The sequence below is a fragment of the Aotus nancymaae genome, unplaced genomic scaffold (genome assembly GCF_030222135.1).
Source record: "Aotus nancymaae isolate 86718 unplaced genomic scaffold, 86718_ANA_hifiasm-v0.15.2.pri h1tg000022l_1, whole genome shotgun sequence".
Lineage (NCBI taxonomy): Eukaryota > Metazoa > Chordata > Mammalia > Primates > Aotidae > Aotus > Aotus nancymaae.
In genome coordinates, this window is record NW_026988435.1 from 44,637,340 (window position 1) to 44,653,356 (window position 16,017).

Consider the following 16,017-nt stretch of genomic DNA (forward strand, 5'->3'; position numbering starts at 1 on the left):
AACACAGGCAATAAAACCAAAAACAGACAAATGGGATTGCATCAAACTAAAAAGCCTGTGCAGAGCCGAAGAATCATCAGTGGAGTGAAGAGACAACCGACAGAGTGGAATAACTATTTACAAACCATGTATTTGCTGGGGTTAATATCCAGAATAAATAAGGAACTCCAATAACTCAACAGCAAGAAAACAACCCAATTAAAAAATGGGCAAAGGGAGTCAGGCGCAGTGGCTCACGCCTGTAATCCCAGAACTCTGGGAGGCCGAGGCGGGTGGATCACCAGGTCAGGAGTTCAAGACCAGTCTGGCCAACATGGTGAAACCCCATCTCTACTAAAAATACAAAAATTAGCCAGGCATGGTGGCGGGCACCTGTAATCCCAGCTACTCAGAAGGCTGAGGCAGGAGAATCACTTGAACCTGGGAAGGGGAGGCTGCAGTGAGCCGAGATCGCACCACTGCACTTCAGCCTGGGCAACAAGAGAAAAACTCCATCTCAAAAAAAAAAAAAGAAAAGAAAAGAAAAAGAAAATGGGCAAAAGATCTGAATAGATGTTTCTCAAAAGGAGACGTGCAGATGGCCGACAGGTCTATGAAGTGCTCGACATCACCAATCATCAGGGAAATGCAAATCAAAGCCACAGTGAGATACCACCTCAAACCTGTGAGAACAGGATAACAAGTGTTGGTAAGGAGGTGGAGACAGGGAACCCCTGTGCACTGTTTGTGACAATGTAAATTATTACGGCCATTACAGAAAACAATGTGGACGCGCCTTTAAAAATTAAACACAGAACTAACATACGGTCCAGCATACGGTCCAGCAATTCCACTGCTGCGTATACTGTTGACCCTCAAACGACATGGGTTTCAACTGCACAGGTCCACTAACAGGTGGATTTTCTTCCACCTCTGCCACCCCGATACAGCAAGACCAGCCCCTCTTCTCCCTCCTCCTCCTCAGCTACTCAACATGAAGACGACGAGGATGAAGACCTTCATGATTATCCACTTCTACCTAATGAACAGTAAACAGATTTTTTCTTCCATATGATTGTCTTAATAACACTTTTCTCCAGCTTACTTCATTGTAAGAATAGAGTATATAATACATATGCAAAACATACGTCAATTGACTATGTTATCAGTAAGGCTTCTGGTCAACAGTAGGCTATCAGTAGTTAAGTTTCTGTGGAGTCAAAAGTTATACGTGGATTTTTGACGGCACAAGGTGTCAGTGCCCCAACCCTCACGCTGTTCAAAGGTCAATGATATACCCAAAGAAAATAAAATCAGACACCTGGAGCATTATTCAAAATAGCCAAGAGATGGAATCTGCCTAAGAGTCCGTCAACAGATGAATGGATAGAGAAAATGCGGTAGATATACACAATGGATACTGGCTTCTAAAATGAAGACAATCCTGCCATTTGCAACAGCATGGGTACACCTGGAGGACATTATGTTAAGTGAAATAAGCCAGGCACAGAAGGACAAATTCCATGTGATCTCACTTAAAAGTAGAATCTTAAAAAGTTAAATGCAAAGAATCCAAGAGCAGAATGGTGGTCACCAGGGGCTAGGGAGTTGGGGACACTGGGGAGGTGTTGGTTAAAGGATTCCAAATTTCAGTTAGAAGGAACAAGTTCAAGAGCTCTGCTGTATACCATGGTGACTCAAGTTGATAACAATACATTATATACCTGAAAATTGCTAAAAGAGTATATTTTGAATTTCTAACCACACAAAATGGTAAGTACATGACATCACCCATGTTAGATTTCGCCATTCCACATGTATGTGTATATCAAAACACGATGTATGCCATAAATATGTACAATTTTTGTCAACGTAAAAGATAAATTTTAAAAAGAAGATAAAGTCACTGACACTTGACAAGGATTGGCAAATCATAGCTCAGGTAAAGGAAGAGTAAACAAATTGAACAAAGCTTGCTATGTGAAATAATGAAACCTTTAAGAAATCTCCATCCCTCCCATATTTTTTATTATTGTGGTAAAATACACGTAACGTAAAATTTACCAGTTTAGCCGTTTCTGAGTGCTCAGTTCAGTGGCATTACATCCATTCACTCTGTTGTATCAACCATCACCACCACCCACCTCCAGAACTTGCATCTTCCCAATCTGAAACTCTGTCCTCATTAAGCACGAACTCCCCACTTTCCTCCCCCAAGCCCCTGGCACCACCATTCCACTTTCTGTCTCTGTGAATCAGGCTACTCTAGGGACCGCTAAGAAGTAGACTCATCCGGCATTTGTCCCTTCACATCTGGCTGATTTAACTGAGCACCGTGTCCTCAAGGCTCATCCATGTTGCAGCCTGTGTCAGAATGTCCTTCCTTTCTCTGTCCTTCCACTGCGTGGACGAGCCACATTTTCTTCACCCATTCGCCCATCAGTAGGCCCTTGGGCTGCTTCCACCTTTCAGCTGCTGTGAAAAACGCTGCGATGCTCATGGCCGTACAAATGCGATGTTGTTTTTGACTTTAAATTTACGTGTATTATTTCTGTCATGTCCATTTCTGGAGCTGTGTTTATTAAAAGGATTACGATTGAATCACCTACTATCTAAGGCCACTTTTCTGGCAATATGAAGGTTTTTAAAGATAGACTCTTGCTATTTCCATAGTTCTGCTTCCTCCACTCCCTGTCCAGGCCAGCCCTGAACATTCCACTCCTCTCTTACTTGGGAAAGTATCAGAAAACACCATACAGAACCCACTCAGCCACAAAGGGATTCGGTACCTATTTGCTACAAATAGAGAGGGTGCTCACCGCCAGGGAAGGTACCTCCAAAGCAGCTCCAGGGGGTCAGGCCCACGGCTCTGTGCGCCTCAGCTCCCCAGAGTGTAAAATGGGTAGCACTGGGCCACCTGTCACAGGAACCCTCCTGGCTCTCCAGGTGGTGCCAGTCTAAGCATCCTGCACTGCTGCCATGGGCTTCCTCCTGCAACCCCAGTATTTTCCTGTGACTTCCTGACATTCATGACAAGGACTATCTAAGCGTGGCTCCAGTACTGGGAAGGGTGTGCAGGAAAGCGAGCTCTCCTATGCTGCTGGGGCACAGAAAACCAGACAGCACTTGGGTGACTGGCTCAGGAATACTTGGTCAAGCTGAAGTGCGCACACCAGCGACCTGGCAGGTTCAGGCCTGCCCCTGGGATCCTCCAGTGCTTGTGTCTGAGGAGTTAGGAGGCACAGACTGAGATCCCAAATCCGAAAATCCAAAACCTGAAATGCTCCAAAATCTGAAACTTTTTGAGCGCTGATGTGATTCTCAAAGGAAATGCTCATTGGAGTATTTTGGATGTGAGATGCTTGACTAGTAAAAAAATAATGCAAATATTCAAAAATAAAAGATCTGATACCCAAAACACTCCTGATCCCAAGAATTTCAGATAAAGGATGCCTAACCTGTACTTTTGAAAAAAAGAGAAAACAATTTAATTATCCAACAACAGGAGATGGGTCAGTGAGGGCAGGTTCATCTGGAATCCTGAATTACGGTTGAAGCAAAATGAACTACAAAGAAAAGAACAAAAACCAACCTGGAGAAGGCTCAAAATTAAGGCGATCTACATAGAGAAAGTTTGTGGCAAAAGTGTACATAAGAAATGATACAAGTGTACATAAGAAATGACACAAGTGTTGAACACACAAAGAATACCCCAGCTGTCACACGGATACGTGAGGAGTGGGGTGGGGGGCTGCCAACACTCTCTTCCATCCGGGGCCACACAGGCACCCCCTCCTTGCTGTCTGCTGAATGGTATGCACACACCTAACTTGATAATAAAATGCAGACAGAGCCATAAACATCATACAGCAACACAGATGACATATAAACACAGGCTGAGGATTAAGGAGGAGCAGCCCAACTTTAGAAGAACAGTCAACACTGTAGGTAGGGAGAGGAGGAATGGAGGACGGAACCTCAGTGTAGATGATGCTTTCGAAAACATATTCTTTATATACACGTATGGGAAATATACACATGAGTTACGGGGAAGGGGGAAGCATTGATTCCTTCTTTCTCCTCCTAAAGTGAGACCATACCCTCCTGTCTAACTGCAACTCTAGACTGTAAATTACAAATCAGTGCATTCAGCAGCCAACAAGAATACTATGTTTCTCCGTGTGGAGCTGGTCTTTGGATTTGCTGGTTACGCGGAACATAACTGGCAAATAAACTATTTTTATTAATGGGGAAAATTCAGAGCCCAAGAGTAAGGAGTCCATATAATAACCATAACAACAACAACAATAATATAATAAGTGCAAGGGTAAGACTTGTATTAAAGATAACATTTCAGCTGCTCATGGAGAATCACATCTATAATCCCAGCACTTTGGGAGGCCGAGGTGGGAGGATCACTTGAAACTAAGAGTTCAAAACCAGCCTGGGCAACATAGCAAGACCCCATCTCTGCAAAAAGAAAAAAAAAAATTAAAAAATTGGCCAGGCATGGTGACATGCGCCTGCAGTCCCAGCTACTCAGGAGGCTGAGGCAGGAGGATCACTTGGGCCCAGAAGTCTGAGGGTACAGCAAGTTGATGCCCCCTGCACTCCAGCCTGGGCAACAGAGTAAGATCCCCTCCCTAAAAAAAATATATGAAACAAAATCAAAAAAGAGAGAGAGAAAACTTCTTAGGACTTATCACAGAAGCTTTTACACTTTATGGTACCTGACCAGTCTAGTAAGTTAGCAACAGGAAAGTGAATTCTACAAAACATCGAGATAGCTCCCACGTACATAAATGCATGCATATAGTTCTAGATATGCCATAAATACATAAAGTCTACAACAGACGTTCATATCTGAGCAACAGGTAGCAGACGTACTGAGACAGAAGTGACCTGTTTAAGCTGTACAAATCAACGCTTTTTAACATATTCGCAGAGTTCTACAACTATTCCCACCAGCATGTTAGAACGTTTCGTCACCCCAACATGAAACCTTAAAGCCGTCAGCAGTCACTCTATATTCCCCCAACAGTCCCCCACCCAGGCCCTGGCAACACGAACCGCCTGTGTGTCTCCACTGGTTCATCTATCCTGGATCATTCGTCTACATGGAATCACACAATATGAGGCTTTTTGTGGATGGCCTTTTCTACTCGACATGGTATTTTCAGGGTTCATCTGCACTGGAGCGAGCGTCAGGCTCTCGTTCCTTTGCGAGGTGGAATAACATCCCATTATGTGGACGGATCACACCTTCTTCGCCACCCATCAGCTGATGAGCCACATGGTTGCTTTGATTTTGTTCTAGTGTAAGGGTTCTGCATTTTAGATGACTCTAAACAAAGTCAACTCCCTGCCGCAGCCATGAAGTTCCCTTCCTCCTGTAGGACGGAACTTAAAGGCCTCCCCGCTCACCTTCTCCTCTGCAGACCTGACCAAACTGGAGACCGCCTCCACCGCCAGCTCCAGGGGCTGCTGCCGCGGGTCCTCCTCGAAGGACAGGAAAGGCGGGCCCTGGAACAGAGGGGCAGCATGAGCAGTGGCACGCACAGGAGGGGCTGCATCTTTTAAATTACGTATCTGTGTAAAGTTCCGAAAAATTAAGAAACTGCACTAACACATCTTTCTGTTAACTCTGTGCTTCTAAATAGCAGCAATGTTTAAAATATCAGTAGGTTTGCACCTCCAAGGAGCAGCTGGTGATGGCTGTGCTCAGTGGGCAGGGTTCAGTTATGGGAGAAGGCAGGGAAAGGACAGGAAGCCAGGAACGAACCTGAAGATGCCATAGGAAGGCAGCAAAGGGTGTTTTGAATCCTCCTGCTGACAGCGTAAGGAAAAAAACAGACTCTCAGGGTAGAGCCGCTTCCTGCACATCAGTGGATCTGTGGGTCTAGCGGGACACCTGGCCCAGCACAGAGGGCTCTGGGCTGTGTCCTCTCCTCTGGTCTAGAAGTCACCACTCCCTGTTGTGTGTGGTTGCTGTGGCACAGTTACCTAGGGTGCCCCCCATTCTCCTCTCCTAGCCCCCAGGGGCTGGCCTCTCCCTGGGATCTCAGAGGGTGGACAAGATTCCTTGGCTAGAAATGTGCGCACTTAGTAGCTGCCCACAGAGCAGACCCCTCAGCCCCTACTTCACAGCCCTCTGTAGCTACTTGGCCTTGAGGTTCACCTTTGCCCTTGGCTCTGCATGTTCCCCCAGCCTCCTTCCAGGAAACTCGGTCAGCTCATGTCTGTTCTGGTTCTTGCAATTAAAAATCTCCAAGCAAGGCTGGGTGTGGTGGCTCACACCTCTAATCCCAGTACTTTGGGAGGCCAAGGCAGGCAGATTGCTCAAGGCCGCAGTTTGAGACCAGCCTGGACAATATGGCAAAACCCTGTCTCTACCAAAAATACAAAAATTAGCCAGATGTGGTGGCACACACGTGTAATCCCAGCTACTCAGGAACCTGAGGCATCAGAAGCACTTGCCCCCAGGAAGCAGAGGTCGTATTCAGCTGAGATCACCACCCAGACAGGGTCTCAAAAAGAAAAAAAAAAATCCAAACAAGAGATGTGCAATTAAATGAACAGGACCACAAGGCAACAAGACCAACACTTAATAACAAAGAAACCAGGGCTTACGTGGCCAGCCAAGTCCCGTCCTTTCAAAACTAAGCCCTCGAGAGGCCAAACGTGTATGCCAACAACACAACCCTGGATCAAAACTCTCCTTGAACTCCGTTCCTGACGTTCTGTAGAAAGCACGCCGTGTTTAAGTAAGCTCTGACTGAGTGGTTAAAACCATGCAGCCCCACACGCTCCCACTGCATCTCATCTCCACCGTGGTGAGCTAGGTCCAGCTACGAGGCTGACCGAGGGTGGGAGAGGGGAGGTGGTGTAAAACTGTGCCGCAGAGACTCCACCAAGCACGGTGCCAGTGAGCGAGCAATGAGGTTATGATGTGACTATTTCTCGAGAATTCCCCATGACCACAAGTAAACCTAAAAGACAGAACATTTTGATTTATACACTTCCAACCTCACCCTGTTCTTGCACTATCTACCTCATCCCCAGAAAATCAGCAGAGAATTAAATGTACTGCTGGAGAGGGATGAAATCACGGTTTCAGGACTGCTCTCCTGGCATTCTCTCTGCTGGGAGTTTGTTTGGGTGGCACCTACTGGCCAGGGCCATGCTGTGAGCTTGGTGATGAGACAGTTCTGTGCACCAGGCCCTCTGGGCCTGAGAGAACAGAACCCAGCACAGAGGCCAGTGCCAGGCAGGGAACCATGAGCAGGCAACATGCCAGCACTTGGAGGATGGAGTGGAGAAACAATGTACTTTCGGTAGCAGCCTAAAGATACAACGCTGCCTTACACCAGCCTGGGCGCAGACTCATGCTCCCTGGGGCAGCAGATGTAGTGTTTACCCTCTTCCCTTGCTACCTTCTGAATTCAAACCTGGAAAAGAGTTTGCTGGGAATCTTAAGGTCAAGGGGTGGTCTCACAAGGAAAATAAGTTATTAAGAGAGAATGCTTTTCCTTTCCTGATCTGCCTAGTCCTTGAGTTTCAGGAGCAGGGCGTAGTTGCCTGCCACACACAACCACAAATTCAGGCATCTCTGCATCTCTGCTGCTGTGTCAATGCCGAGAGAACCCTCATTCCAGACCCCATTCCACTTAGACTAAAGGAAGATTTAATGTCCACATGGAAAAAGAAACACACAAGAATTGCCAGGAAAACACTGAAAAAGGAAAACAGAGTGACTAGCCCCACCAGATATTAAAACACACAACAGAAACCCCATAATTAAAACTGTGTGGCTCTAGTACACCAACAAACACATGCACTACAAATGAACAATATAACCACCCTGAAGGGGATAGGAAAATACAGATATAACCTAAGAAACCTGGAAAACTGTATCTCGACTGCACATAAATGCCGTAATCCAGTAAATATGTTTCATGGGTTGGGAACTCAGAAACTATGCATATACTAGAACTGAACACATAAGTAGTAAGTAAATAAGACAGCAGGTGTCCCATGACCTACTCTTGAAGAAGGGGGTTAAGAATAAGAAAGGGAAACTACTAAGATGAACTCTGCACCATTGGACTAGAGGTACAGGATACAATCGGTTTTTAAGATAAACATAAAGAGAACTACACAGAAATACAGACGTGTGCACATGTGTTAGCATACACACGGATGCTTGCTATTACTGAATACTGAAAGGGAGCAATGAGAACCTAGCAGTAATGAGCACACCCAATGCCTAGGTCTTGGTTTCTAAACACTTCTCCAATAAAAGGAATCAGGGCTGCTTGAAGAATTGGGTGAATCCAGGGCCAGGGGAGGAGAAAATACAAGATGAGTCAAAAACAAACATTTAGTGGAATCATAAAGTAAGGAAATGGAAATAAATAGTGGGCTTGATGGAAGAACGAAGAGGCTGCTCTCAAAGGAGAACAACTTAAGCGGCTGATTCGGTTTGGCTCTGTTTGAACCCCACGTGTCAAGGGAGGGACCTATAATCCCCACCTACAGGGGGAGGGAAGTGAACAGATCATGGGGCCGTCTCCCCCATGCTGTTCTCATGGTAGTGAGTGAGTTCTCACAAGATCGGATGGTTTCATAAGCATTTGGAAGTTCCTCCTTCCTCCTCCTCTCTACCGACGCCTTGTGAAGAAGGTCTCTGCTTCCCCTTCCACCATGACTGTAAGTTTCCTGAGGCTTCTCCAGCCATGTGGAACTGTGAGTCAATTAAATGTCTTTCCTTTATAAATTACCCCCTCTCAGGGAAGTTCTTCATAGCAGTGTGAAAACAAACTGATACAGCAATATAATAAATAGTGATAGTACTGGACTATAACCCACAGAGTAAATATCCCTGAGTCCCTATTGAGCTGAACAATCAGATAAATATCTCACTGGAGGAGAAATGATGGTTCTCTCTTGCAGTACAGCTCCAAATAATAAAGACAGGAAGGAAGAAGAAACAGAAAGTCCCCATCAAGTGAGCTGCAGCTAAGTCACCACTACAGACAGGATACACCGATGGTTGGAAAATCAGTGAGGAAAAGTTAGAGGCACAATGGGATCCGTACAGGCTCAAAGTATCTCCCCACACTACCTGTTAACCACAGCAGGAAAGACACAAGGAGGTGACAGGTGTGATCTGCGTCCCCGCCCAAATCTCAGGTAGAACTGCAATCCCCAGTGTTGCCAGAGTGGCCTGGCGGGAAGAGACTGGATCACGGCGGGGGGAGTTCTCCTGAATGGTTTAGCAGCATCCCTGCTTGGTACTGCACAGTGAGTGAGTTCTCATGAGATCTGGTTGTTTAAAAGTGTATAGCACCTCCCGCCTTTTTCTCTCCCTCCTGCTCTGGACCATATAAAATGAACCTGCTCCCGCTTCACCTTACACCAATCACGGTGGAATCATGTAAGTTTCCTGGGGCCTCCCCAGAGGCAGAACCTGCCATGCTTCCTTACAGCCTGCAGAACCATCAGCCAACTAAACCTCTTTTCTTAGAAACGACCCCATCTCAGGCATTACTTTCTGGCAATGCGAGAATGGACTAATACAGGAGAAGACAAAAACTACATGAGGATGACCCCGGCAGAACTCCACCAAGTCACCATACCCAGCACCCACTGCAACAAGACACGCTGACATCTCAAGCCCCATGCGCGGTGCACGCCACTTCTGCGGTGTGTAGAACCTCACTCCAACCATATGAAAACACCAGACAAATGGAGAGACAGCCAGCAAAATAATGATCGATAGTCTTCAGTTATCAAGATCATAAAAAACAAAGAAAGTCGGAGAAACCCTGGCGGACTGCAGGTGATGAAGAAGTCACTCAGCACTGCAGGAGCCCTCAACGGGACCCTAGAATGATAACAGGAGACAAGCGGAAAACTGGTGAAACGCAAAGAAGGCCTTTGGTTTAGTTCTTAGGCGTTGTGACAATGTTAATTTCTTGAACTATTACATTAATAATCTCATTGTGTTATGAATCATAGTAATGTTAATTTCTTGGTTCTGATCATTAAGCTGTGGTTATGCAAGGCTGAGTGAGGAACATATGAAAACTGAATTTTTCTTCAACTTTTCTGTGAAAGCAGTTCAAAATAAAGTTTAAAAAAGAAGACTTTAAAGACAGCAGCCCACCTTTATTGACTCACTAATTGCCAGGCATTTTGTAAATGCCTCACGCAGATCTGATCTCACCTCCAGGAGAGTAGATTTTGTTTCTGGATTGAACCCCAAGTTATCCCTTCTACAGACGATGCACAGAGACTCTCCCAGGATCGCACAGCGGGCAGTGCAGAGCTGGAGCCCAAAGCAAACCCGCACCCAGCTCCAGAGCTTCCCCACGGGCTCAAGTACCCTCCCTCCTCAGCAACCTAGCAGGAGCCCTCGGGAGTGGAAGTTAGCTTTGGCTGAATTTTAGTTGATGCGAACACTACGCCCACACTTTCCTGAATTCCTGTCTTGTTGGGAGAATGGGTGAGTGCAAAGAACAAGCTGAACTGGCGCCTAGTCCTGGGTTTTGCACTGATGACTTGCAAAGTCATCAGAGCCTCCTTTAATGTTGATTCTTTAGAAGTGAAAAACAAAGCACATTAAACAGCTTGTACTGCCCAGGCCTGGCTGGCTCCCAAGACAGAAGGCCTGAGTCCAGATGGGGTAATGGCCATCACCACTGTTACTCCCAGCCAGGGACCCATCATTCACCCCACTGCGCCCAGGGCCTGCCCAGAGCCGGCTTTGTGCTGGGCACTGGGTCTGGCTCTACCCAGACAGCCCCTGGCTCTGCCCCAGCTCACAATGCCGGGAGCTGACCAGGGCATAAGTCACTCTGGGGGGTTGGGAGGAGGACAGGGCAGGGAGCATCCTGGCTGAAGGGGAGGATCAGGGACCTCTGAGCTGAGACCCAAAAGATTTAGAGAAGTTAAACAAACAGAAAAGAGATAAGAATCTTAAACAAAATGAATGACCTGCGGGAAGGCACCATACAGGAAAGTTCCCTGAACACTGGAGCAACAGAAGGGTCCCCAGTGGAGGGTGCCGGGTTTAAAGCCCCAAAGAGGTGCACGTTCCTTCTACTGGCAGAGGGAACGGCATCTCACAGCAGTGGTCACAGTTCTGCCAACTGGCTTCCTACATCATGGCCACTGTCATTGGTCAAGGAGTTTCGACTCTGTGAGCACGACTGGAAGGTCATTACAAAGACTCTGAGGTCTGGTGGCCACTTTGTTTACTTTTTAAATACAGAAACTCCTATTCAAGTCGGTGCTATTAATAACATGTTCCAAGTTCACACGGCATTTTTTTTTTTTTTTTTCCACAAAGACCACAAATTGTTTAATAGTCTTGATCATCTGCATTTAGAACATTCCCCTAAAGAAATCCTGGGCTGAAGGACTAAAGAAATAAACAGCGTTGGGGACCCTCCTAGTCCGGGGCCTCATCCCACTCAGGTGGGCCACTGCTAGATGAGCCCAGATTCAGGCCACAGAACACAGGCCTCACTTCAGGACGGGGGCTGCCCACACATGGTCTAGACGGCATCAGCCTCGGGAGGGGTGCTGTGCGGCCCACAGGCAGGGGCCACTGCTGCAAGCATGCTGCTCCCAGAGTCCGGAGACTGTGGCACAGCAGTCCCGGAAACTCCCAAGCGGGTGTCGGGGGTGTAACTGATTATCCTGGACCGCTTTGTAAATGTTGATGTAATCGCAGGGGAGCAAAAGGCAAATCTCACCTGGTGCTTTCATATGCCACATTAGTTCTCAGTCTAAGTAGCCTGACCTGAGACTGAGCCAGTTCTGGGATCTTCTGTTCTCTGTGACCAAAGAGCCATCTCATCAGCGGGAATCAGGTGTCTGCAACCCCAGATCAAGCGGAGAGGCAAGAGTCAATGCTAAAACAACCGCTTTTAGGTGGTGCTGGGTGAAAGAGGAACTCTGATGGACAGCAGGTGTATGCTAGCAGCTTCTTACCGGTGATTCTCAATCCATGCGACACCCTCATGTGCCCCCCAAGCACGGGTGCTGCGAAGCTCTCTGGGTGAGACTCCGGTGACCCCTGCACACCTGGCGTCCACCTGGCCAGTCGGCAGATCAGCAATGGTTTCCCCCGACGTCAGTGCAAATCACTGTCACATCTAATTTAGAACCCTTTCTGGAGTGAGGGTGGGAACCCGAGGTCCCTGCAACGTGGAAGTTGTGCTGCTGCGGTGGTCATCAGAGAGCAGGAGAGTCCTCAGAGAGCACAGGGACTCCTCCGGAGCTGACCAGTCCTTGGATCCCTGGAGGCGTGAGCCACTGTTTGGGATAACACATTAACAACTCGACTCTCTGAGCCCTTCTTGCTGGCTCTCATTTAAAGGAAATATTTGGGTCTCCAGGTTGAAACTGCTTCCCACAAAGGAACAGGCTGCAGCCACAGATGGGGAGACCTCGGCAAATCCCTCCGGCTCATGGGCCTCAGTCTCCACTTCTGGAGAAGGAAGGGGCTTTGGCTAGGAGTGTTTTTAGGGTTTCTTTCCATCTTAAAATACAAAGCTGGGGTAAAACTTGGAATGGGAGGAGTTATTGTTCCACTGGATAGAAAACTCCACTTTTCACAGAGACTGCTGGGTGTGATTAAGTTATTACCAGTGTTTTCTCAATCCCTAAGTGACAGGCCAAGAACTGGTATCCTCCCTGGGAAGGACAGAGTGATATGAGGACAAGGCAGAGGCAGGAGGGGGAGCACTAAGCTGTGGCTCTCCGGGCAGGCGGGCAAGAGCGGGCTTGGAGTGTCAGCCCTAATCGGGGATTAGTAGGAATCCAGGTGGGGGAGGGCAACAAGAAGCTCCTGCCAGAGTCAGGGCGGCCACGAATGCACACAGCAGCCCCTGCTCTCCCACACTGCCATCACTGTCACCACAGTGACGGCCCAGGACGCTGGGAAGGTATGTGACAACTGCCTGAGTCAGGGTGGCCTGGAATGCAAACACCACCACCTGCTCACCCACAGTGCCATCACAGACACATAGCAGCAATGGCTCAGGATGCTGGGAGGGTGTGTGACCTTCACTCACAGGAGCCCAGTCACCCAGATCCTATCTGCCTGCAAAACCTTCCATTTGAATGCAAATGAAACAACATTCCCAGGCATCAGGGCTGCATCCCCCACCCCCAGAAAGTAAGCAATACCAACAACTGATGTCCCAGAACTGATGGACTATGTCCATGCAAAAATGCCAGAGATGTCCCTGGGATGGGACACTACCGCCTCTTCCGGGCAGGAGGTCAGGAGAGACTGGTGTCTGAGACTGCAGTGTGTGGCCCACAGCAGAGAGGGAACAGAGGAGGCGCAAACACGCCGAGACCCTCTCTCCTCTCCCTGAACGCAAACCCTCCCTGCTCACACACAAAAACTCAGGTAAAAAGTTTTCATCCAAAACTTTCAAATATTTCCTTCAGTGTTCTCAGACTGACTTGACCAGCCCAAGACAGATGCCAGGGCGGGGATGTCCTCCCCTCTACCTCTCGCACTTCAAGCATACGCGAATATGGAAGGATCATCTCTCCAAGGTGATCATATTTTCTGAGGCCAGTGAATAGATGTCAGGAAGAGAACCATCCCAAATATACAGGAGGTAGGGTCACTGCCTCTGAGCCTGAAACTCCAAAGTCAGAAGCAGAACTTCCAAGTCATTCCCCAACACTCGCCTGCTTCCTACAAAGGACGGAGATGAGATCTGTGCCCAATCATGCCACCAGCCTGCAGAGGACTCAGCCTCAGAAGCCAGGCCTTGATACCAGGTCAGTCAGGGTTCGGTGATGGCAGCTTCCTGGAGAAATACCTGTATTTGCTCCTGAATGTAAGGACAACAGGGCTAGAGGGCTTGCAAAGAGACAGCTGGTTTCCCTAAGAAGCTATCCAGCTCTGGACAGCTGAGGCACAGATTCTGGGCACCAGGACGAAAGTCAGCCGACCGCCCCTGAAGCCTTTTTTCATCCAAAAGGTACAGTCATGTATTTTCTTTTTCAAGAGTTCAGAACAAGGTCTCTCGATGTGCTGGCTGTATGCTGACATTCAAAGCTTTTTTGTTTTTTAACTCCATGGCCATGTCTTCCAAGGCCATGACACAAAGACCAGGCACAGGGCGGCCCACCGTGGAATATTCTGAAGGTTGATGGGTCTGGACATTCAAAATTAGCAATTTTGCTATTTCTACAGCGAATGGCCACTGAGCTGCACATACAGGTGCAGGGAACTGTGTCCTGGAACATGCCGAGCAGTGGCCAAGACTAGGGGACTCCCCAGACCCACCCAGGCTCCAACCCATCCTGTGAAATGCCCAAGGACAGTAGACGCCAGAGCTTGGCATTAAACTAAGATGTCTTCAAAGCAAAAATAAGTCACCAAGTAATCAGCGGCTACTGAAACACCCACAGGACTGTGAGGAGGCAGAGGTAAGACAGAGGCCCTTCGCCTGCAGGCCAGGGCCACTGGGCGCACACGCCAGCTCTGCCGCCCACAGGCTGTGTGGCTTTGGGCAGGCTGCTTGCCCTCTCCGGGCCTCGGTTTCCTCATCTGTAAAACAGTCGTAACACCCATGTCATAGGAGTTTTGAGGACTCAGAGATGGCAGACGCTCCGAAAGCCCCGGTAGAATGTCTGCCCAGTGGCTGGCCTCCAGCAAATGATCAGTATTTTTATATACAAGAAACGCAAGTCTTTGGAGATAAATTCTTGGTGAAATTCAGCTCTGCGAGAGGAGGAAGCACACTGGGGTCAGAGATATTCACGTATCAGGTGCAAGCTCAGTACGTGTCCTATTGGGCACGGGAATTGGCCCCGGGACTCCAGGCAGGGCAGGTACCGGCTGGCGCGGTACCGACGGTCCCTCCAGCCGTCAGCCTGTCCCCCGCGGAGCCCAGGGCCTGGCGCACCTGACGTCTGGGGAATAAAATCCATCACTTTGTTCTCCCGTCAAGGGTCCTCGCTCCCCCGTCTCTCTCCTAACTCTCATGGATGCTCCGCGCTGCGGGGAGGACTCACTTCGCCTCGGTCAGGGGCCGCAGCGACGCCTCCAGGAGAGAGCTCCGCCCGGCCCGCCCGCCCCGGCCTCGGCCACCCCCGGCCCGCAGTCCCGGAAACTCACCCCTTTCCTCTCGGCCTCCTCGTTCAGGGCGGTCACCCAGGCCGCCTGCCACTGGCTCCTCCAGCTGCCCAGCGTCAGGATCCAGGACAGCAGCGCGTCGGACCCCGGGCGCGGCCCCTCGCCAGGCTCCAGCGCCCGCCGCCGGGGCTGGGGTCGCGCCCTGGCCAGCGCCCACTGCGCCAGGTACAGGCCCACCGTGGCCAGGGCCGCGACGAAAAGCGACACCAGCGCGAGCCACTGCACCTCCTCGAGCCACGAGCCCAGCCGGGCCAAGGCCATGGCGCATCCCCGGCCCGCCTCGCCCCAACTTCCCCGGCAGCCCCGGGCGCGGGCGGCGGGCTCAGGATACGCGCTGGCGGCGGCCGCGGCGCGCGGGGGGCGTGGAGGGGGCGCGGCGGGGCCGGAGCCCGGAGAGGAGCGCGGCCCGGGGCCTCCGGGCGGGGCGGAAACGCGCGGCGGCCGGCGCTGGGCGCAAGCTCCGCACACCTGCGGGACGGAGGCGCGAGCGGGCCCCGCGGCCGGCGCTCCCGACCCGGCGTCTGGGAAGTTCCAGGGCCGCGGCCGGGCGCGCTTCCTCCTGCGCGCCGCCCTGGGCGTCCCGCCCGCGGCCCAGCGGTGGCCGGAGGAGGCTCCGGCCGCGGGGCGGGGCTGGGCGGGGGCGGGGCCCGAGGGAGGGGGCGCGGCCGGGCCTATGGGGCCGCCCTCCCGCCACCGCCCCGCCCCCGACGCGGCCCGCCCCGCCCCCTTAAAGGCCCCGCGGCCCCGGCCCCGCCACGTGCGCGCGCCGCCCGCCCCTCTGGATCCACCGGCCCGACCCCGGCGGCTGCTGTGCGGCGCCCTGGCCTGGCTCCTGTGCGCTGGCACCAGCGGGTGTGTGTGCA

The 16,017-nt window shown here is 50.2% G+C and overlaps 1 protein-coding gene across 1 annotated transcript in view; it reads right to left on the minus strand.

The window, feature by feature from the left end:
• C2CD2 (C2 calcium dependent domain containing 2) overlaps positions 1-15,415 on the minus strand; it is a 65,627-nt gene extending 50,212 nt beyond the window's left edge. The window contains exons 1-2 of the mRNA XM_021669440.2: positions 15,137-15,415; positions 5,404-5,502 (exon numbers count right to left, since the gene is read on the minus strand). Of these exons, the coding sequence (XP_021525115.2) occupies positions 5,404-5,502; positions 15,137-15,415 (378 nt within the window). The remainder of the gene's footprint in view (positions 1-5,403; positions 5,503-15,136) is intronic.
• Positions 15,416-16,017: the final 602 nt, after the last annotated feature.